General features: G+C 41.1%; 1 protein-coding gene across 5 annotated transcripts in view; it reads right to left on the bottom strand.

The window, feature by feature from the left end:
- The window catches only part of FAM185A (family with sequence similarity 185 member A), a 71,744-nt gene that overhangs the window by 17,957 nt on the left and 29,613 nt on the right, over positions 1-24,174 (bottom strand). For all 5 annotated transcript variants that reach the window (XR_016441724.1, XR_016441725.1, XM_090041952.1 and 2 more), the window contains 2 exons: positions 17,755-17,796; positions 359-454 (listed from right to left, as the gene is read on the bottom strand). Coding sequence is in view for 3 of the 5 variants with exons in the window: in XM_090041952.1 (XP_089898078.1) it covers positions 359-454; positions 17,755-17,796 (138 nt within the window). In the remaining 2 variants the exon portion in view is untranslated. The remainder of the gene's footprint in view (positions 1-358; positions 455-17,754; positions 17,797-24,174) is intronic.

The raw sequence follows: 24,174 nt of genomic DNA, 5'->3' as shown, positions 1-24,174 counted from the left end.
TCTTGGTTTCGAAAGGCAGAAGGAAGATCTTTCCTTGCAGTAAGTGAGTGAATAGCAGCAGCTAAGAAGCCAAGCTGGCTCACTGGATTGCTTCCCATGGATCCCATGCAGACTTTTACTTTGGTTTGGTAAGAATCAGAAACTGATCTTACCGTATTTCCTCACACATAATGCAAAATCCAATTTCCAAGAACTGGTTTCTGGGAAAAGGTGTGTTGTACATGAGAAAATATATCACACATATGCATGCACCCTGTGTACACATACACACACACACGCATAAATTAGCAGTTTTACTGTTTCCAGACAAATATATAGCATTTTTTAACTTCACAGATTGCCAAAAAAATATTCTAACCTTTTTGGGATTTCAGATCTATGTTTTTTCCTTGACTGACATAAACATCTATCATCCCCTGATGTGTAGAAGCTTTTAGACATCCATCTGCTGAATCTGAAAAAGATTCAGAATGAGAAGATTAAACTCTGATCTGTGTTTGTTCTTCTGAAACAATAGTATTAATGATTCCTCTTCTAGAATTAACAGGTTTTATGCAGGGCCTCTTCTCTTTAGTCTGGAGTAGCTGCCATGGCCCACTCAAGTAAACATTGCTTTAGTTTTGCCTACATTTTCAGCATAGGCTTTTTTGCATGGGAGAGAATTTCACTCAGAGAAAGCCACCACAAGCATGCAGCATGGGTGGAAAGCTGCATGCCATACCTCTCCTCAAGTGCAGTAAGGCTGTGATGGTTTCGCCGATTTTTAGATTTTACAATATCCTGGGTAGGGACCAGACATTAAATCTGAATCTTATATCTGAGTTTGGAGGAATAGGTAGGGAGATAATTACTGAATTTATTTATAGCAACTGGCACACACTTATAGTAAATAGCACAATTTTATTATTAACTGCTTATACTGGAAGTAGTCTTTGTTTTCTTCCACATTTATTAGCTTTTGTCTCTGATCATGTAAGACCATCTAAGGAAACTGTCTACTTACACAGTCAGTTTAGAAAGACAAACAAAAAAAGAACCAGCCAGATCTGGAAATATTTTCCAGTTGTCTCCATTTCATATCACTGTATTTGCAACCCATTCAGAGTTTAAAAAAACAAACAAGTTTCAACAATATTACAACAAAAGACCCAAAGAATCAACTTTTAATGAAATACATGGTATTTTTTACTGTATATAAGAAACATAAATCCCACCCTTAGTCTAAGAAATGTGTAGCAGTGTGTAGCAATCCAGAGACTTATACAAGTCTGAAACAAGGATCTACAGTCCTTGAGAATGATGAATAGGAAGTGGTTGAGATGACAGTATTTCTCCACTGTAAATTTTTGTTTATCCAAAAGTTTACTGGCAATGGCAAACACTGCAAAAGATTGGCAGAGACCATTCAGTTTTTCTGATGGGTGTCTGTAAGAAAAAAATGTATTGTGACAGAATATTTCAAGAACTGCCTAAAAATCACAAGATTTAATCCAAATGAAGCTAATTACAGATGACTTGGCAATTTGACATGGCCAAGGTATTTGAAAGAGGATATAATTAGTAGTGAGGGAGAAAGGTGAGGATCCTAGCACAGACACTAAGGGCTCCTATAGACGTGCGGGGAGCCTGCTCTGGAGCATGGGAATTGATGCGCTCTGGCAGCCTTCCACGTGTCCCCGCACTGAACAATGGTAGCGGGGCGCTTTGAAATAAAACACGTTCAATGGGCTTTAGTTCTAAGTGCCCCACTGCCATTTTTTCAGCACAGGGATGTGGAGATGCTGATATGTGTGATGCATGGGCACTTTCAATTAGCGCAGCTTGCTAATTAAGGTGCCCAGGGTTGTGTCCCAGAGTATGTGCAAAAATGCTCTAAGCTTCCCAGAGCTAAGCTTTTTAGTGGCAATGTGTGCTCACTGAACTGATGTGCATTTTTTCCTAAACTAAACTAATTTCTCAAACTAGAAGTAACAAATCAACTTGCCACATATAAGGGAAACAAACTGGGAAGGGACTGTTATTCTATAGCCAGGACAGCTTTCTTAAAGGGGAAAGTATTAGAAAAAAAAGTAAGTGTGCCCAATCTAATTTTACACAGCTTGGAAACTGACAGCATTTTTTGGCTAAAAAAAATAATGATAACAACCAGTGCTAGATGGGAAACTGTTTTCTCATACCACATATATTTGGAGACATCTAAGCATTTTTCCCATCCAAAAATCAGAATGAGTAGTCAAAAATCTTAACACTTTTCATGAAGTGAAAATCCAAATTGGTTCAGATAGACTGAAATGTTTTGATCATTTAGATCTTAACTTATTTTTCCTATAATTAAAGTAAAAATAAAGAAAAGATCTTCCAAAGTAGAAAAGATTTTGTTTAAACAAATGTCAAAATGAAATGTTTTGATAAATTCATTTTTCCTAATTGAATAAACTGCTCTGTATCAACACTTTTCCACAAAAAATGTGTTTAAGTCAGCATATGTCAACAAAAAATTGGCATAAAAAATTCTAAGCAGCTCTAGTGACCACGAGTAATAGGATAACTTTCACACAACTGTAACACCATGCAGAGCAGAGGCTGGGATGCCACCCCTGCTAGACCCCGGTGGGAGTGGCAGTGCCTGTGCCAGTGGGAAACTCACCCGATGAGGTCTGGGTGAACCACACTTCCCCAGCACACTGGAGAAGAGCTCTGGGGAAAAACTCACCCAGCAGAGTCTGGGCAGGCCACACTTTCCTGGCGTGTCAGAGAAGAGCTCCAGGGAAAAACCTGGAGCAGCGTGCTGGCGCCAGGATTGGGGGAAACACATGCCCCCAGGAACTGGCACTGATTGGCCCAGGAGGAAGCCTGGGCTATTTAAAGGGAGACATCAAGAGAGCCATGGCATTCAGTGTCCCCAGGAACAAAGGTGGTGCAGCAGGACTGGGGAGGAGACCCACAGTGCTGGAGACCCAGCCAGGACACCATGATCCAAGTACCATGAGTGGAATGACCAACACGACCCATCCAGTGAGATATGTGATGCCAGATGGTGGGGTAGTGGAGGGTGGCCCCACAAGCTGGAGGTCCGGGGACACAGAGGGAGTTCCCCAGGAAAAGGGTTGCCAAGCCCATCAGGGAAGAAGGCATGAACAGATCATAGAGCCAAGGTTAGCCCCAAGGGACCCCCTAAATAACACACATAAAGCAGGGATTTGCCTGTACTGACCGAGTAAATAGTCACCAGATTTGAACCAGCTGCAGGGAGCTGAGCTGCACCTTTGAACCTGGGGCTCAGTGTTTTTCTTTACAGCCTTCCAGACTATGTACTAGGCAAAGGAGTGAGAGCCTGTTCTTTTCTTTTTTATTTAGTACTCCCAGGCCAGGGAGGGACAGTAGGAGAAAGTAGGATCCACCGTGAATCTTAATCCATACACCTGAACCCTATAAAGCTGTTTAGGTAAGTCTTGGGGACTGGCAGGGAGAGATCCCACTGCACAAGACCCGCCAATCCAGGGAGAACCACCAAACATAGAGCCTCACAACAGAAGAGTCAGAGGCCACAATGAAGGGAGTGAGAGGGGACAAGAAAGGTGACAGCAGACTAGACCAGAACACCTAAACCTGAAGAGAGAGACCTATTTAGAGGAGATGGACACCAACCACTTGTGGAGTACGTAACCAAAACAAGTCAGGAAGAAATCGAGGTTCAGTGACTCCCACTTACCTTCAACAGAGAGTTATGACTTGTTACCTGAAAAGAAGAGGGCAAAGTGTAGGGATGTTGGAGCTGTGCTGAAAATTGGCCCTTGCCAGGCTCACCAACACTTGAGATACCGTCCATCCTCCCAAAGATTATCATAATATTAAGATGTGGCAGACGAGAGGGAGGGCAGATGAGGCAAAGGTCCCAGTGATCATAATCTGACAAAGGGAGGTGAGGGACCCACACGCCTGCACAGGGGTTTTGCTGATAAGACATCCTGACCATAAACTAGCCTCTACTTTTGTTTTAACTGGTGACATAATTGACTCAATACAAGTCAAGTTATATTTATCACTATAGGGAAGAAGCCATGCTTGATAGAAGAATGACCCACTAGCTAGAACTACTGTGGATGGGGTGGACCATAACTGACCAAACAGCCAATGCAATTTGGAAATTATTTCATCTGCCTCTGTGTATCACCAGTCTTCAAATGAAGAGTGCTTCCCTCTCAAATGCTAAAGAGAAACTCTCCTAAAAAAAAGCTCTCTTGAGATTCTCCAACAGAACTGCCTGCTCCTAACCTTAAAACAACATTAAGAGGATAAAAGAGAAAACTTTAATTTCATGTCTGGAAGAGATTCAATTTAAACAAAAATATTTCTACCTTCAGGGCAAAGTCCTGCTCTGCATAGTACAAGTACACTCAGAGGCAGGAAACAGGAAAGAGGATATAGGTGTAAGACAGAGTTCACTCTTCAAGTTTTCTTGACTTGTATGATGCTGACAATGCTCCATGGACCTTATAAACAGAGTCCATGCTTCTGGCCCCTTCCATGGGTGTTGGGATTACACAAGTGCCCTTCTGGAGAATACTTTTGCGGAAGAGTAGCTTCTAAGCACCTGCTTGGCCACAGCCGGCCACCGCCTCCCCGTGCTTTCATACTCACTTAAACCATAACTGAGTTAGGACAGGAGTTAAAAGCTCTTTAGAAGAGGCACAGGTTACAGCTACATTTGGCAAATGCTGAGTATTTTGTTGGAAAAACCTAGACCTCTTTGACACTAAACAAACAGAAATACAACGCTACAAGCCATGCTTAGCCCTAAAACTGGGCTTCTGGAAACAATTCTGCAATTATATATTGACAAAGAAATTAAAATACCTAGATGGTAGATTAGATAGAGTATCAACATTTAATAAAAGCTAGCCTCCTTTAAAAAGGCTGTCGAAGGTACTGCTCATGACTTTAATTTCCTCTTGCTGCTGTCTCTCAAATTAATTACAGACAGGACTAAAAATTAAGAAACAGGGCCTGGAGAACCTTGGATAATAAAATGGGCTGAATATGCAGGTTAGCAGGACAAAATGCACAGCTGAAGTGTAAATGGAAAAAACAAACTCTACAGAAAAAGAAGATAAAATAAAGATACTATTTTACATGGAGAGATATACAACAGTAGATGATTTTATTATGAATGAACTATTGAGAATAAGGAGAACTAGAAGATGCTCTAAATACAGAATCTATTACAGACTGAGAAGTCAAGGGGGAACACAAGGATGAATCACTCTAAAGGAAATGGAACAGCTGGTTAGAACAAATGACTTGCTACTCCTAAATAATTTCAGCTATCCCAGCATTGGCTAGTACAAAAGCGTGGTGAAGCAAAATGTCCTTGATAATGTTTGTGTTCAGCTTAATGTCTAGCAAACTGTTCTGCACAAAGCCAATCAGTCCAGAGACAGCTTAGTTAGCCTTTATACCTCACCAGAAAGAAAACTGGAAACAGACTCAAGGTAGGAAACTTGGAAATCGATGATCCAACTGAGACTGGGGTGTAGTATACTAAGGTGTGAAGCTACCAGGGCATTAAGGGTGAAATTATATTTTGTATGTCTAAATGGCAGCTTTCCAGCTGCATACCTGCTTGTCTGGCACTTCCTTATAGTGTGCAATTCTATTACCACTGCAGTGTGGACACACGAGTGTATGTGCATATACAAACATGCAACAGGCTATGCACTGGCCAGGCAGGTATGTGGCTATGTACATAATTCGGGGAACTCCTCCACTTATTAGTCCCAATTGCTCAGTAATTAGGACACTCACCCGGCAGTGGGAGACTCAGGTTCTAAGTTCCCCTTGCCTAGAGGGGGCTTAAACCATCATTTGACTTCCACCTAACCATCAGTTCCCCTCACTCATGCTTCTTCTGAAGCGGAGCCACTGCAAGGTTGCCAACCCGAGACAATATTTTACTGAAAAATCCACAAACTTCTGACAAACTTTTTTACTGACATATGTTTTACATAATGTAAATAAAACCCTTCTGCCAGACCCTAGACAAGGGCTAGGTTGAAACACAGTAAAACAGTTTTGCTTGTCAGTAAAATGTTTGCATATTATCAGTAAACAAATGTTCTTGGGTTGACAACCGTACTTGATTGCAGCATGGTTTTACACCATGCTTCCCCCACCCCAGGGTTCCCCACACACCCCCACATCCTGGTATCCAACTGTTTGCTCCACCATGTTGCACCCCTCATCCCATTCCCTACCCATCAGCCCCACTCCCCCCATCCCAACATGGACCTCGAAAGACAAACCACTGTCTGCCTACCTGCCACCCAGCAGCATTATAGGCAATGGGAGGCAGTGTAGTATGAATTTCTGCATATTAGTTATTATGCTTAAATTATAATAGTACTGAACTGATAAACCTCTTTGATTGTATTAGTTTTATTTTTGTCTTTTATGAAAAACTAAAACTCCATTTTGTGCTTGTTCCCTGCTTGACATGAGTAAATGAACTTTGTATGCCTTGTGTACGTGAGTGCCTGTGTGAGAGGGTGAATGGTAAAAGAATGGTCACCATTTGCATGAAAACAGAAAAAGATTTAACTGGTTGTGTAAGCAACAAGGTGCCAATGTATGAATTAACAGACCATAAACTAATTAATGGCTGGCTGAACAACTTGTCTGTGATCAGGTGCAAAGAAGATAGCGAGAAGGAATTTTGCATAGCCTGCCATTTGAACTACACGATGCTTCAAGGCAAAGACACCAACTACACAATGCTTCACGACTGAAATACCAACTCTGAGATACCAACTTTACTGGAATGACCTCAAGTTGCGATAACCATTAGATGGATAAGAAACAACCTCTAATTAAAAACTAAGCATGGAAAAACATCAATGCTGAACAAAACTTGAAATCCCTATAAAAGTGAGATGCAAACAAGCCATGATGGGGAATCCATTCTCTGAAACCTCCTGGAGCACAGGCATGTCTGTTCACCCCTGCTCATCACCCTCAATAAGCCTAGATTGGTCATCCAGTGCTAACAGTCAGAGTTTCATAGCTTGTAGGGTCGGAAGGGACCTGAGCAGATCTTCAAGTCCGACTCCATGCCATGGCAGGAAAGAGTACTGGGGTCAAATGACCCCAGCAAGGTGTTTGTCTAGCCTCCTCTTAAAGGCCCCCAGGGTAGGGGCCAGCACCACTTCTCTTGGAAGTTGGTTCCAGATCCTAGCTGCCCTGTGAAGTCGCGCCTCCTGATGTCTAGTCTGAATCTACTCTCTGCCAGCTTGTGACTCTTATTTCTAGTCACTCCTGGCAGTGCTCAGAGGAACAGGGACTCCCCCAGTGCCTGCTGGTCCCCTCTGACTACTTCGTAACAGGCCACTACATCCCCCCTCAGCCTTCTCTTGTGGAGTAACATTGAGTAACTTTGGCTAGTAACTATAACATCTTACTGGAGTGGTTTTGTCTGTATGTCTGCTTGCATGTATGCTTGTGTATGTATGTCTGTTTGTATGACTGGTGTATCCAAGCTTGTGCAACTGCTTCACGTAATCAATAAATGAGGCATTTTGCCTTATCCCCCTGTATAAGGTCTTACTCTTGATACGAGTAATTGGCAATTTAAAGTAACAGCAGCACCAGGAGTAGCAGCAGCATGTAGCTAGAGGTTGGGAAGCAGCCACAAAGCCCTGACAAGAGCTCCCTTCAGGGTGCTGTGCTCCTGCTTAGACACCAAGTAGAGGCTCCTGCGCTCCGTCTGTGCTTCAGTGCTGCCTCCAGGTTCTTGTTCATGTTTTTTTGGAGCTGATTTTGCAGAGCTGTTTCTGCTTCATGTTTTTATAGATGACAAGTTGTTTAGGCAAGTTTACTCTAGTTATTTACAGTGTCAATAAGATTTGAGTCACTGTCCTTTGTGTTTCATAGTCATTGGCTAAAATGGACAGAGAGCAGTGCAATGGGGAAGTTTCTGTCCCATGGGGATCAGGGGTGTAGGCTAGAACCCAGCGCCCTCAGAAGCAGCAGTCATTTCACTAAACCACACACCCTCTAAGCTCAGGGGTCACAACCTATGACCTGTCAGCTGGATCCAGCCCACAGACCCTTTGGATCTGGCCTGGGGCTGTGCGCCTTCAGTGGCAGGGGAATTTCCCTCAGCCACGCTGCTGTTGGGCGCCTGGGGCTCTGGTGGAGGGGGAGCACTGCCTGTATGGTGTCACACTCCGGTACCCTGGGCTCCAGTGGAGGGGGTCTTTTGCCATGCTGTGGCTAATCAGCCAGGAGAAGCAGTGGTGGCATCAGGGTCCTATGCCTATCTACCTCTGACCTGAGCTGGGCCACTCTGGCCCTTTCCCCCAGCCAGAAAACATATTTAACCTGTGCTATAACTTGCTCCTTTCCTTTTGACCCCATGCATCTTCTTCTCTTAGCTGCCCAGCAGGCCACTTTCAAAAGGAGTACTAGAGAAGGGACTGGATAATGCATAAACGGTAGCACGGTGTTTGAAGCACTGTACTGGGATTTCAGAGATCCAGATTTAGCCATCAGGACTAGAACCTGGGAGTGCCATCCTCCTCCTCCTCTCCCCCCACCCACGATTAGTCATTGATTTTTGTCTGGCTACATTTTTATGACTTCTACATTCCTAGACATATGAAACCACACGCCTGCTTGGTTAGTGTATAGCTTACTGAGTACGCTCATTACATACATGCATACTTAACATGTACAAACAACAGAAGTAACAGTATGGTAAACTGTGTAAGTGCCCAAAAAACCACTTGTCCAGCTGGAGAACTGACATTTAGGCATACAAAGGGCAACACAATTCCACTTCAAATGTCAGGAATAAGGAAAGGCAAAAACAAAATGTGACCATGAAAGTTTAAACAGGATTGGTAACATGAATAAAGTGAACCCTAGTTACTTCATTAATGGGTACACTAGAGATGCCCAAGTTTAAATTCATAGAGAGAGGATGAGTCTTAAAAGGTGCTCTTAAGGATCATCAGGAAACACGGTCAAGAGGGCGGGGAGGGAATCACAAATGGCAGTTTCTCTTCTAGTGTATTTGAATGACCTTACCCTCCCCCTTTTGAACTAGGTAAGAAACAGACGGTGTCACAGAAAACTAAAAACCATAAAATTAACAAGCTACACTGAACATTTATCTTAACATGACTAACAGGCTGGAAAGGATGAGATAATTTCTGTACAATCAGTGGCTCAAAGATCTAGCAACAAGGTTTTTTCCTTCCCAAAAACAATTCACTTTTCACATTTCTTCCCCACTTGTAAGTACTGTATAAAGTAGTGAAATATATATATCACACAAGAATTAAGTCACCAAAACCTGTAATTTGATATATGCTACTAAGACATTTAGTATCCCAGCCTGCAGTAAGATCATTTCATACTTTGACAATCAATTATTGCCTTTCACATAAGTATTTTTCAATTTTATAAAATGTTAAAGGCAGAAGTTGACAAAAAATATCCATGGGTCAAATTGGAATATTTACAGTAAAATTCTAGCTTTCCCAGGAGCACTGATCTTGCTTCCAGTGGCAAAACTCCCACTGATTTCCAGAAAAGACAAGCCCCAAGTATGGCTCAATTAGGTGAAACAACAGTGACAGAAGGAAATATATCAAATATCACAGCTGTTTAAACCCTGCCTTCACTGGCCAGTAAAAAAATCCCTCCTAATGCAGGGGAAAATGCCAAGGATCCAAAAAAGCATTGTGTGGGTTGTCCCATCTGAATATCAGCTATCCACATGGCTCATTTGGCTTTTCCCTGATATTGCTAGGAATCCAGATATATGTATCTTTTTCACAGACTACAAAAAGCTTTAACTTCAGTCAATCATCTGACCCAATCCCTTTAACACACTGGAGACAGAGAGTAAGATTAATGGGAAACAGAGACTTCTGTATCCTATCTCCCCCACTGCCCCCTCTCAATGATACAGCTCCCTTTGAAGCAAGTTGTCATCTCACCTGGAGTCCCCACACTTCAAGAAAGACATGGACAACAGGAAAGAGTCCAGCAGAGTAACAAACACGCTAAGAGGCAAGGACTAAGATTATTTAGTCTGGAGAAAAGAAGTCTCAGTGGGGATTGTAAGGAGGATGGAGAAAGACTATTCTCTGTAGCCATAGGGAATAGGGCTAGGAGCAGTAGAGGAAATTTAGGAGGGAAATTAGGAAGAACTTCCTCTCTGTGAAGGTGAGGAACAGGTTACATAGAGCCCTGGAAATTTTCAAGAGCAGGTTAGAAAGACACTTGACTGGGATGGTTTAGTCAGCACTGATCCTGCCTTAAGCAGGGGGCTACAAGATGATCTCAAAGTCAGACCTACTGTCCTATGAACCTATCACGGACGCTCCCGTCAGTAGTGTAAACTCATATATGGGGTTTTTGAAGAATTCCTGGTACAGTTATGTCGGTGAGTTTGTCCACGTAGTCTGGACATTCCCATTATGTATTGTGTATTATGATATATTACTTAATAATAGGAAAGTTTTAAAGGTAAACCGATGAAGCATAAAAAAGCCAATGTACCACAGCTGCCTTTGGCGATTCCTTTTTAACTTTTGAACATTCAGGACTTAATTTCCTCTTCCCAACTACAATCTCTGTTCAGAACTTTTCTTGCATGTTTTTAAAGACAGCTGCAATCCTTTTATCATCACTGGAAAGAACACTGGCCTTCAACTAAACACCATGTTCCAGAAAACTTATTCACAGAGAGCATTTAATTCCAACCCTGGTAAAAAAAAAAAAAAATTCAGTTTCATATTACAGATAAGGACTGAAAGTTAATGTTTTACGGGGCCTAAAGGTATGCCTGTGTTTCATCATGCCCAACAAATAAGTGCAGCTCTCTTACTTCACAGCATCTTTCCACAAATACAATTAATTAATGTAGGTATATTCTCCAAATCAGGCTCCACATTAAGTGTAAATCCAGAATATTCAATTCTCATCACAAAGGAATTATTCTGGATTCACACTTGCAAAGTTAAAGCAGACTATGTTAAAAATGAAATGGAAAGGCCTACTATTTATAGTATATTACTTTACGAGCGATCATGTATATTAAATGGTAGTTTATATGTTTATACTTAACAAACCATAAGCAAATTGAACTGAATCTTTTATCATGTGTCAATGCATCCAAGGCAATATGCTACTCATGGAAACTACAATACACATTGTTTCCATTTCAGCATATATAATAAAACATTTTCAGACACCATATCTGCAGGGAGGTATTGCTTCCTGGAGATTTCTTGGATAGGATTACATTTGGGTTTCTAGTTAGATATCCACTGTCTGGAATTTTTATCATATGGGAGTCATTTATAAGCTTTTGGATCCAAAGTCCTGCAGGGTCTGTCTGCATTAAACATTTATCTATATACCTTCATTGCTTTCTCATTATAAAATGGCCAACTGCAGTTTTAACAAGTTCTTTACTTCTACAGGAAAAAAAGGTAAACATATAAACTTCCAGGAGTAAGCTTTTAAGTGATAGTAATAGTCATTACTATTATCCAGTGCACCAATTGCCCTGATGGAAAATACATAGGAGAGACCAAACAACAACTGCGCACCAGAATGAATGCACGCCAGAAATCAATCAAAAACAGGAATACCCAATTACCTGTGGGGGCACATTTCTCACAAGAAAACCACTCTCTCTCCAATCTCTCAGTTGTAAGTTTCCTTTGGGGATTAGAAACCATTTCTCAGTGAACTCTACTTCATCAACCTCCTGGATACTAAAAATCATGGACTAAATAGAGACATTGGACTTATGACACATTATAACCTGCCTGACATCTGACTCCCCAGGTACTTCTCCACTATTCATCCCCCTTCTCTCCCCCAGACCCAGCCCATCTCTCACTCCTCAATCTACATCTTCACTGACTGCCAAAGAATGTTGTCTGCCTATGTCCTTAGACCAACACACTACAACCTACACCCCTACTATCATTACTTAATATTTGTACTGCAGTAGTGCTCAGATGCCTGAGTCAAGACAAGGCTTCTATTATCCTAGGAACTATACAATAAGATCAAAAGAGCACGCTGGCTGTATTTTGTATTAAAGCAACAAATATGTTTTACCCTTTTAAGGTGCAAGAAAACTTGTGCTGTAGTTGGACTTCTTCCAGTCTCACTTTTCAACAGTGAAATAACAGAGGTGAGTTTTTAAGGGAGCATACAATGTGGTAAAGTTGCTAGCCTAGAAAACAGGCATGATGATCCTAGGCATAGGACACAGTGCAGAAGAGAGCTCAGAGACATATGACAGAAATATGGAGATGTCATTGGCAGAGCATAAAAGAGACCTAGTTCTGACATGTAGGCCAAGGCTGAAAGGTGAAGATCCATGAAAAGGAGGACAAGGAACCTAAAAAGTCTGAAGTAACTGGGGTGCAAAGAATATTTTGATACAAGCAATTTTGATGACATGTAAAGAAGGGCAAGCAACACTTTTATATCAAAGGCTTAAATGCAGTAGTTGCTAGAGACTTCTATTAGCTTTAGTAAGAAGAAAACAACAACATTTAAAACCTGGGGAGTATTTTGAAATCCAAACTCTCCAAATTAGGATTTAGTTTCACATCTGGGTGCTTAAATCAATCATTTTACAGGAACCCCCAGAAATAAAACATGCATTCTGACTTTCAGAAAGCAGGCCCTGTAAAATGCAGCTTACCATACATCGAGGAAGGGTGGAGTTAAAAACCCAGATTATCACGCTGAACTTAGGTTTGGTGAAAAATAAATAATAATATGATGCATGACATTTCCTCATTCAGTTATGCTGCAGATACTGTGAGTCTCTTTTTTGTTCTTCACAAGTAGTAAAACCTGGAAAGACTGAATCTGTATAAATTCTTGGTCTTGTATTTCAGTTCTGGGAAACTGGCAAGCAATGGTCAAATAAACAAACATGTTAACAGCAACAGACAGCTCAGATCACTTTCAAGTTTTCACCCAAATGTCACATTATCCCGTGTGTTTCTGATACAAGTTTATACCTAATGAAAATTAAAGGTTCAAGTACAGGTTTTGAGACAGTGAGGGACTCCTATTACTACATGCACAGCATGTTAACAGATGTGAGGAAGCGAAGTAAAAATCACTCCATGTCTTTCAAGATTTAAGGGTTAGGTTTTTTAAAAATGGCAACAAAGCTTCTAAGGAAATGGAGCCTAAAATGTTATTGCTTCAGGGTACTAGGGTTAAAGAGGTCTAAAGTCTTGCTTTCAAAGCCAGCCCTGCACTTCCTATTGGAAATAAGCTTCTTATACTCCACTCCAATCAGGATGGGAGTCATTCCCATCCAATTGAACCAACATGGCTGTCACAATATTCTATTTTTCTTCTGTTTTCAATTGTCCAAAAGTTCTTCTCTCTCAGAACATGTTCTAGCTAAAAAGTAAAAGTGTGTGTTTCTATAATGGGAGGCAAGTGTAGTGGGATGGGAGAAGGAAACTTGTCCTGGCAGCTGACTAAAAAAAAATCTAATGGTCTAATGGGAACAAGACATAACAACAAGGAATGAGTGAGTTTCTAGCAAGAGTGCCAAGTATAAATTGAAAAGATAGCATGGTATTAAATACCATGCACACTAGTCCTTTTAGTAAAACTGTAAGGAATTCTGACAAGTATCCTACTGACTATTTCAAGCAGTGATTTAAATCAGATAAGAGAGGAAAAAAGGTTAGGCTGATCTAAATTAACAAATAACTTACAAGCTACGTATTATTTTGTCATAGTAGAAAGTTTCCAGCATAGCTGTTCAGCAATGCAAAACTACAACTCACTCTGAGTTGTACCAAACTAAACCTTTTAGCATGGCTTGTTACTTTTTTATGGTTGCTATTTTCTGCAACACCTTCTGGGCCTCACTTTGTTCAAAAGATGGAAGCATGCTGCTTCACTGAAGCTTGGCTCCTGTTTCAATATACTTATTTTCGAGGGTCCAGTTCTGTGAGGCACTTAGACACCTGTAATTCACAGTGAAAAAATTTGATCAGCAAGGAGAAAAATACATTTCAGACATGTCTCAGAACAGAGTACAGATATTAATTCCAAACAAAATGGAAAGAATGGAAGAAAGCTAGAAAAACAGGTAAGGAAGATTCAAAAGTACCACCATTAGAATAATAAAAATGTCGCTCAATTCCTAGTGAGTATAAATGTGAAATTCTGCAGGGGCAAAAAACTGCTGATCAGCATCATTTCTACTTGCTGCCTTGTGTCAGATTTATATCTTAAAGTTAAGTGTTATGCCCCTAAACTTCTGATAGTTCTCTTTTGTTGCTACCATTGGTGCCAGCCCTGCACTACAGGTGGGGACCAGTGTGCGCAGCCCTGACCTTGTGCACTCTGCGCCGGATCTGGGCTTAGTAACCGCAGCAATGGGACAAACTGCTGGTTAGTGTGGGACAAAACTGGACCCTCCCCCTCGCCAGCGCTTCCCAGTGCAGCCACCTGGAGCCTGCGTGGGGCTGCCCCGTGTCTCCACGGCTTCACCGCCACCTCTGGGCTGCCCAGCACAGCAGCAGTGACAATGTGGAGCAGTCGCAGTGCAGCCTAGAGGCGGCGGTGATGGAGCCATACTGACGCCTGGTATGGCGCAGGCTCTGGACAGTGGCACCAAAACTACCCGGAGGTGGCGAGCTGAAGGGGCCATTACCCCCATGCCAAGGAACACTTTCTGTCTGGTACTGCTGCTCAGCCTGGCTTAGTGAGCCTGGAGCTGGTGCCAGGTGCACAGAGGTGGGGCAGTGTGTGCTGGGGCCAGCAGTGGCAGCCAGAAGGAACTGCCTCAGCTCCGCTGCATGCCCGGGGCAGCAGGACATGCCACAGCTGGGTGGTGCAGAGCGGGCACAAAGCATGGGGTGCGCTGGGGCTGTGTGCTGTTGGGAGTGGCAGGGAGGCACTGCAGGGTATGTCGACAAGTCCTGACCTGCTCAGGGGGGCATAAGTCATACCCTCAAACCTTCCCCTGCAAACCCCACAAGCACACCATCCCCCCACATATCATATACCCCACAAAGACCATACCCACACACACACACACACACACCTGCACACCTCTGGGGGGAGCCCCGCTCACTGCTACATGCCCACTTCCTACCACACACATGCACCCCCACAGCCCCCCACAAACCCCATACCTACCCAGCCACCCATAACCCCCTCACAGGTCTCCACATCCCACTCAATATAGAAGAGTAAGATTTCATCTTGAGCTATTATGCAGTCACTTCTATATGTACAGCACAAGCACACAAATCAGGATAATTTTTTTTTTAATTAAATTAAAATATATTATTATCAATGTTTAATTTTTAGTATACAATTTGGGATTTTTTTCCAGTTCTAAGATGGCAAACCCTCTTGCCAAAAGGTGTGCTTCCAGCCCAGGGGGAAAGACTTCCAGTGGTAAAGGTCAGAGGTTAGGGGCAAGACTTCCAATCCCAAAATGGCGACCAGGGGGCGTGGCTACCCTTGTGACCCTCAACAGCTCACCAAAACTCATTAAGCGGTCTTCCAGCCGAAATAATTGCCCACCTCTGGGATAGGCAGACAAGCTTTCAGGTAACTGAATACCCTTTTTCATGTCTCACCTCAGGAAGACCTCTCAGGGAGACTTGTCTATCTCAACCATACCATTGAGCCAATAAAAGATACCACCCACAAGAATTCTTCTCTCTTTCATATTTCTTGGACAATTATGGCAACAACATCACTTCAACACTACCAAGAATCTAGATTCAGTGATAGAAAAAATGTGTACATTACTTACTTACTTACTTAATTAATTAATGCCATCCCTGTTAAGACAAAATCTTTTTTTTCTTCTTAAACACTGCTACTAACTTTGTATACATAGGAAAAAATGTCCATTGTGAAAATTTGAAAATGTACTTATCATCATGGTAGTAACATAGTATGATGATCTGAATAAGAGGTGAGGCAGGACATTTGAACTTACTTCCTGACTTTGTCACTATGTCACCTTAACAATCCTTAACAACACACTAACCAGTCTGTGCCTCAGTCTCATGTGTATAACAGAAAAATTAATACTGACTTATTTCCATAGAACATTTTAAGAGTTTGAGGTCAAAAGTATTAAGTAAATAAAAAATAATCATCCTAACTGACCCATTATCCCCCAGCTACAAACCACTCCTAAAAGGCATTTGTACCTTTAAAAATGTCCAAAAAGAGGCTGAAAATCAGAATAACCAGCTTTACAGTCTTAGAGAAAGTGAAGTGTAAATAATCATTTAGGCATGTAAATCTGCAACATAAAATGGCTCTCAACTCTCAGGCACTTCTTAATGTTTAGACCTGGGGTGAGCTAATTAAGGAAACTTTGTCATCTGTTGGTAGACAGAAAGAGATAAGTTTAGGCACCGTAGTCATATTAACATGCCTTCTAATCCACCAGCGTGCTTATCAGAAATAAAAACGAAGATTTTCTTTGAGTGGCAATGCGTAGGAGATGCATGGAGGGTGCTCATGTACCCCCTGAGAGCGCCAGTACAGCCTGTCAGGCTGCTCTCCCTGTTTAGCCAGTGAGCAGAGGCGCAGGCAGGACCACTAATGTCCCCTCCATGAGCTCCAGCTGGGGGGTGTGGCTGCCAGCAGAAGAGGCTGTGCCGCTTCCAAAAGTGCAACTGCTTTTAGGTGACTGAGATAGGCTGCCAGGGACCACCCCCGGTTGCTGACTGGTGTCAGGGGGGACACGTGCCCCACCCCCCAACTCAAGAGGCACCAGTCACCCATGGTTTTTTTTTTAAGTGTGTATGTGTGCGCATGTGTGTTCCCATTCCCACTGTAAAAAACCCTGTTTTAGTTTAACATTGTTTGTGACTGGGGAAGTATATTCATTTTACAATACCTAGTTAAAATTTGTTTTCCTACATTTCTGGGAGGGGGCTTGAGCCAGATTTGGAAAGTAGGTGTTAAACCTCTAAATTTGAACCTGGTCCTTGTTACTGCCATCCAGGGCTGGGCAGAAGGGTTACACGGACAATAAAAATCATTGCTGAAATAGTAACAGTTAACTGTCATTTTTTAATAGTCAAAAGCATATTGTTCAGAAAAGAACTTACATCATAAGCACTTTGTCTCCTCACATCTTTGCGGATGACATAAAATAAATGATGATTTCATAGTACTTGTAATTAAATCCCTCCCGTTAATTTTTCATCAAATATAAAATTTATTAGATTAAAAAGCAAGTTGATCATAGTTGAATTATTCTTGATCTTGCCTCAGTGCAGAGTTTGGATAGATGATCTCCTGAGGTTCCTTCTAGCCCTACATTTTGATGATTGAATGTTTTGTAGGACAAATTCAAACCAGCAAGGAACCATAAATTTTTCAGTGACAGTAATTAAATACTGAAACAGAATACAAAGTGCCGAGGTAAGTTCTCTGCTCTTAGTATTTAAATCAAGATTGTATACTTTTCTAAAATGCCCTTGAAGATTTCTGTAAAGTTTTTCCTAATATCAAAAATTTTTCTTGCACTTTCAAAGCTGAAATGAAATAAAAAAAAAATTTTAAAATGATTCTGCATTTAAAATCACAGACAACACTTAAAAAAAATACTAACAATATTAGTAATCCATGTATTTTGCCCAAATTCTGTACCACAGGTGGATAAAAAATTAAATCTATATTTAAAGAGAAAGTAGAACACACCTACTGTGATGTTTCCTGTTTTGGTTTCAATGGTGATATCACCTATAAAAGAAAAACAGTTTGTGCTTTAATGATAAAGGAAAGTTATTGTATAATTTTTTCAGTCCATTCAAGAATATCAGAGATTAGCAGCATGGTAAGGTTCCACTCTTTGACCCTATTCTACATACTTTTGCTGAAGTTGCATATACAAAGCAATAAAATGTCATCAATGCAAATTATGCTGCTTAATATTCGGAGTTGCTTTATAAATTAGAATTCCAGACATGGAAAATGATCTTAATCCTGTAGGAACATACAGACAAACAAAAAAGCCAAGGGCACTCTGTGTGTAAAAATCAGTAATTTTTAATTGTACTTTGGGACAGCTTTTACTTCTTGTGCAATGATTACAGCAGCAATATAACTAATAAATTAACTGAATATGTTGTGAAATAAAATGGCCTACAGACAGCTAACTACAAAAAGATTCCATTTTCCAGCAGATATTTTCCAGGGTGCACATGGTGATTGCAATGACTTTTTTCCAGGATGGGATTTTCTCTTTTATCCTGCAGGGCTGCTTCCTGGACAACTGCCCAAGGAGTCATTACACATTCCCATACTATTCTCTTCAAACCTCTGAAATGTCATGCTGTGCAAGTAATCAGGTTAACACATGTGCCCTGTTCTGAAGGAATCCAGTAAAATGAAGTCATAAACCTTCTAATGGCACCACTTTATTGTAATAAAATCATTTATTTACTTCTTGTTCAAAAACATAGTTATGTATCACCACTGAGTACAGTAGTATAACTGGTAAGTGCTTTGAACTTAATTTAGCAAAATGTGAGCTTGCCCTAAGTTTTGCTTATTTCCTCCTTATACTAAGAAGGTATTTGCTAAAGAAAGGCCTGTTTTTGCTGGGTGCACAGCATTCCTTTGAGGTGGTTAAGCATCTTCAGTCAATCCTTAGCACTGACATCAGCATGATTTGAGCGTACAACCCTTCACAGGGATCTGGCCCTGAGATATTAAGGAGATTAAATTCTGAAAGTTGACCACTGATAGGAAGTAAGTATGTAGAACAGTATGCTGAAGTAGAGATGTAACAAGCATATTAGTATTAACTGATACAGATTATTTTTTATTAAAAATCAAAATCTCCCCCCCACATTAAAAAGAAAACAGTTTACATCACTTTAGATATCTCTTCCCTAAACCAAGATAAAATCTCATTTATATCCTTTAACATCTGTCTTAACAAATGGTATTACCTGTCATATTTTCATCAGTTTCCCAATCCATTTTTGGTTATTCCCCCTGCTCCTCCCCTCCCACTTAGAATTTTCCCAGAACACCATTTCCCAGTCTTTTCATTCCTACTTGTCCATCGCGCTCGATGCTCCCAGCTCTTCTTCATCCCTTTCAATATACCATAGCAGTTCATGCAAGGCTAGCTGCATGCATTCTCATGGTGTGAAGAAGTCCCTTGCACTCCAGCAGGTTCCACGTCTTACAGATGGCCACTCTTATGCACATTATCAATAGTGTCAGTTCCCAGCTCATTTGTCCTCTTTGGTTCAGTCCATATATCACCATCTCATATGTCAATACAGTATACCACTTGGTCTTCTTTGCAAACCTCCCCACCCTCTTCCACACCTTCTCTGCATATTTGCACTCCCAGAACATGTGGTAAATTGACTCTTATGTTCTCAGTTTTCCCTTGGGCACTTTTCCAATCTGCATAATCCCCATGTGCGTAACCTCTCACATACAAGTAATACATTTTGTGTGCTATCCACGCAATTTCTACAAGTTCTGTCTTTGCCTGTGCTTCCACAACCCCCTTCGACACTTGGGCTGACTGACTCTCGGTCAGGTTCCCCACTTCTGTTATTCTGTCACTTATATTCCTTTCAAGGCTTTTACTGTTTTCCCATTTCTTCATGATCTCTTCTAACAGTGCAAAGTGTACCATGAGCTTCTCCATTCTTGCACAGCGGTCTAGGGGTGTCTAGGCCCAAGGCACTTTCTATCCCTCAGTGTGTCCCTTATTAGCCATAACGCATCCCCAATTCTTCTCCATAATATGGCACATGTCTGGTCCTCATGAATCAGCTCTGATAAACTGTCTCATTTTTTGGCCCAAAACTTTTGATAAGATTTTATAAATCGGCATTTAGCAGCGTAATTAAAATCAATTTTCTGGTTTTTCTCTCTCTCCTTTTTAAAGATGAGGACTACAATGCTTTCCACAAACCTTTAAACTGTTTCACCCTGCTCCCACATTCTATTAAATAGTTTTACTGGGCCTTTCCCTATACATCCCCAAAATTTCTCATAAAATTCACATGCTAATCCATCTCAACCTGGATTACCCTCTTCAGTTTTTCCATTGCTTCATGCACCTCCTTCTGGGTGATTTCTCTCTCCATCTCCACTCTTTCTTCTTCATCTATTCTTTGCACAATTTCCTCTGCAAATGACTGGGCTTTTGTTTCACCTGTACCTTTATATAATTCTTTGTAGTAGGATCGTGCCACTTCCAGCATTTTTCTGACTCATTGCTCATTTTCCTTCTACTTTCATCAATATCAGCAATTCCTTTCTTGCTTCTTTGAGTTTGATTGAGAAGGATTTACTCCATGTTTCTCCTTCTTCTGTCCCCGGTGCTCGAGTTAAGATCCCTTTTGCTCTCTTCCTAGACCATCTGTTGACTCTTCTCTTGTGCTCTGCAATCTCTTATTTCTCGTCTTCCCCTCGTACTGCTTGTTTTTGCCACTTCTCTAATTCTCCCTGTAGGGGTCTCAGTTCTTGTCTCTTCCTTTGCACTTCCTTTTGTCCTACTTTGCGGAAGGACTCTCCTGTTGCCTTCTTTATCATTCTCTACCAATTCCAGGGATTCTTAAAATATCTCTACATGGTTTTCCAGGTTTTATATAGCACTACGTATTCCTTGGACAGTTGTTCGTTTTCTAATAGTCTCATGTTTAGCTTCCACACTCCTTTTCCTCTCTGACTATTCTGGTTTGTTTTTAGTTTGATGTCTAGTACTCGATGGTCACTCACTGCAACCTGTTACATTCTTGCATATCACCTCCAGTCCTTCTGATAACAGGACTAGTCTATTCTTGAGGAACTCCTTCCCCCGGAGTCAAATCTTGTTGCTATTCTGGAGTTCTCCCATACATCTATCAATCCTGCATTTTTAACCATTTCCTTCAGGGTTCATGCCAATGTATCCATCGCCTTTACAGTGCTACATCCTTCAGTGACTTTTTCTATTACACCAGGGGTTGTCAACTGGGGGTACACGTACCCCCAGGGGTACTTGAGAAGGCCCTAGGGCGTACGTGCAGGCAAGCAGGGATGGAGCATCACCACACATCTTGCGCAGACACCACCCGGCCGGCCGAACACAGGGGGCAGGGAAGGTTGCACACGGCAGCTACTGACGCTCTGCATCCAGCCACATGCCACCCCCCGCTGGCATCTGGCCATGTGCCATTCCCCTCCTGTCTGGCTGCTGGAGGTACACTGCTCTGCATCCGGCTGCCAGGAGTACACTAACCCAAAACCGCTGAAATCATTTACGATAATTCCCCAACACGTATAATTCTAGTTTCTGGAACAGTTTTGTTCTTTGAGCACTTTTTGTGGGTGTATAGACATTAGAAATTTCTCTCTCATCTTCTCTCATTGTTATCATCAGCCTCAATAACTGCCCATACACTATCACCTAGAATTGTTTTACCTGCACTCTTGGATTCTTTATCAGAAACACTTCTCACGTGACAGATGCTAGTTATATCACTTCAAGCACAACAGTATAGTATAAAATTGTTTTAAATCAGATCCACATTTCCTTCTGCACTGTGGTTTGCAATTTCCATAAAAGTAAATTTATACATACCAAGTCATACAGTTGTTCCATAATAACCATGTTTAATTGAACCTTTTTAAAAAAACAAAAAAAACAAAAAAACCTTAACCAGCCCTTCTTCAGTCTCAATGTGCAATACATGGACAGGGGGATATTTAACTACACTTAAATACTGGTTTCCTTATTCTGTCCCATTGGATAAATACTGTGGTGGATTATTGCAAATATCACATTCTGGCAAACTAAACATATCACTGATGGCAGTGGCTTACTGTTTCAATGTTTTTTATAATTTCTGAACAATTAGAATACTTTCCTGCATACATAACCTTGTTCCTCTATTAAAATTCAAGCCCGATGTCAAGGTCAATTTGAGGCCAACCTCAAGATGTGGGTGCTGGATGTGAAAAAGTACCATTTCTTTTTTGTACTGTACTGCTTCTGACGTCCTGATTCCTTTAGGACTATAAGGGCTAAGGCATGTTGGGGAGCATGAGAAGGGACTGAATTCATATCTCAGCCCTTCATGGCTTTGATTTTGTACTGTAAAGTTCACTGGTTCTCAACATCATTAGACTTGCATCATCCCACGGAAAATACCAGCTCTTAGTTTTCATTCATTTTTTGATTACAGAAAAATAACAGAGCAATCTCTTGTTGCAAAGTACTCAGAAAGACCACATCAGATAACTTTTTAATACTAAGGATTCTAATTTGAAATCCATGGGCATGTCAAAATGAGCATGGGCTTTGGTTCCTCAGGGACACGCAGCAGTGGCACATCTTGAGAATGCCCATGGCAGTATGATCTAGCACATGGCAGGTTACCCCAGATGGGGAGGCTGGGTCCAGCAACTGTGCTGGCCCGAGCAGCCTTACCTGGGGTCCTGGGGGCCTCCTGGGGCTGCAGCAGCTGCAGCAGGAAGCCTGGCCAGCAGCCAGTGTATGGCTCTGGTCAGCCAGGCTCTGGTTTTGGGTGGCATGAGCTGCTGTCAGTGTACCGCCCTTCTTCTTGGATACTGCCCCCCCCCCCGCAAGTTTATTTTGTGAATCGTGCTAACACACCTAACAGTGTTAACATTGTGCGGCATCCCATAACACCCCTGAAAGGATATCAAGGCACCCCGGCCACAGCGCTCTAGTTGGGAATCACTGGTATAGGCACTTGTCTAAACAGTTTCTACTTGGAGGCATTAAAAACAGACTACTGAAAATACTTAGAATATTTAAATGGTCATTTAACATACATTAGTACCATAAGCTGCAGTAAAAATTTATAAAACTTATCTTTGTATTTCAGGTATTTGTGCCAAGTTCAATTATTATAAGGCTGCATCTAGCCATCTAGCCTTTCCACATGTTGCTGCACTAGGGGTGGGTCAATCAGTCCATCAGGTAAAGCAAAACATTTCAGACAAGATAACATGTTTTGACTTATTTATATCAGGCTGAATCTTAAAGGACTATGGGGAAGCTGAATGTATATCCCTTCACTGAAGCCCTACAAGGCTTTGATATCTTCACTACTCTCTAGGTGCAATTGTACAGTCCTGTGCAGCCAAGATGGGATCTCTGACCTGTAGCCTTCCTGTTAACTGAGAATTAGCCTGGAAGGTCCAACTGTGCTCAGTCCCTGTAAGCCTCTTTCCTCCAGGAATCTGTTTCTAGTAAAAAAATAAAAATAATATTGAGGCCCTGATTGTGCAATCAGTGTGTGTGTGTGTGTGTGTGTGTGTGTGTGTGTGTGTGTGTATATATATATATATATATATATATATATATATATAAAAATAAATATAACTTTACTCACATGAATAGTTCCACTGACGTCAGAGGGGCTACCCAATGTGTTTTAAATAAAAGACATACACAGATGTTTGCTGGGACTAAAATTGCATTTTCAATAAAGGTTTCTCTAAGTTTCAAAACAAAATTGTTTCACTGTTAGCAACACTTAGTTTTTTTAAAATTGGAAACATTTTCATATTCATGAAGGCCAAATTTTTCAAAAATAGGAGCCTCAAATTACATTAGGTTTTAGCTTTTCTAGATGTATTTAAACACCTAAGTAAGGTTAATTTTTAAAGCAATTAGAGGTCTTGTAAGCACAAGTTCCAGCTCCTAAATCAAGAGCATACCTTGACTGGACCATTTCTTCTCCCTTGATTTCCTGTTAGAAAGTGGTATTGGGTATAGAGTACAGGCTATGTGCTCATCCATTTAGTGTTTAAGATTGTGTCATTCTTATGGAAAGGATGTCAGTAAGCCATGTCTCACTAAGATAAGTATTTAAGATGTGAAACTTCTTAAAGAGCTAAAAATCTCTATAACATCTGAAATTCTACTGACAATTAAGACACTAAAAACAGGTACAAAATGTTAGTGACTAGAAAATGAAAATAAAATAGAAATGGAAATAAAATAAAGAACAAGCAAACAAAAGTCAAGATTTAAAATTTAAAAACTGAACTAGAAAAAATCATTTTTTAAAAATAAGTCTTTGTATCTACCTTCATTAAGGAAGCATGTCTGCTCTGGCTTTCATGAAAAGT

This window comes from Crocodylus siamensis, chromosome 4, assembly GCF_052110815.1.
Source record: "Crocodylus siamensis isolate JL-2025a chromosome 4, ASM5211081v1, whole genome shotgun sequence".
Classification (NCBI taxonomy): domain Eukaryota; kingdom Metazoa; phylum Chordata; order Crocodylia; family Crocodylidae; genus Crocodylus; species Crocodylus siamensis.
The sequence above is the reverse complement of the archived record's forward strand: the minus strand, read 5'-3'. Positions and strand labels throughout refer to the sequence as shown.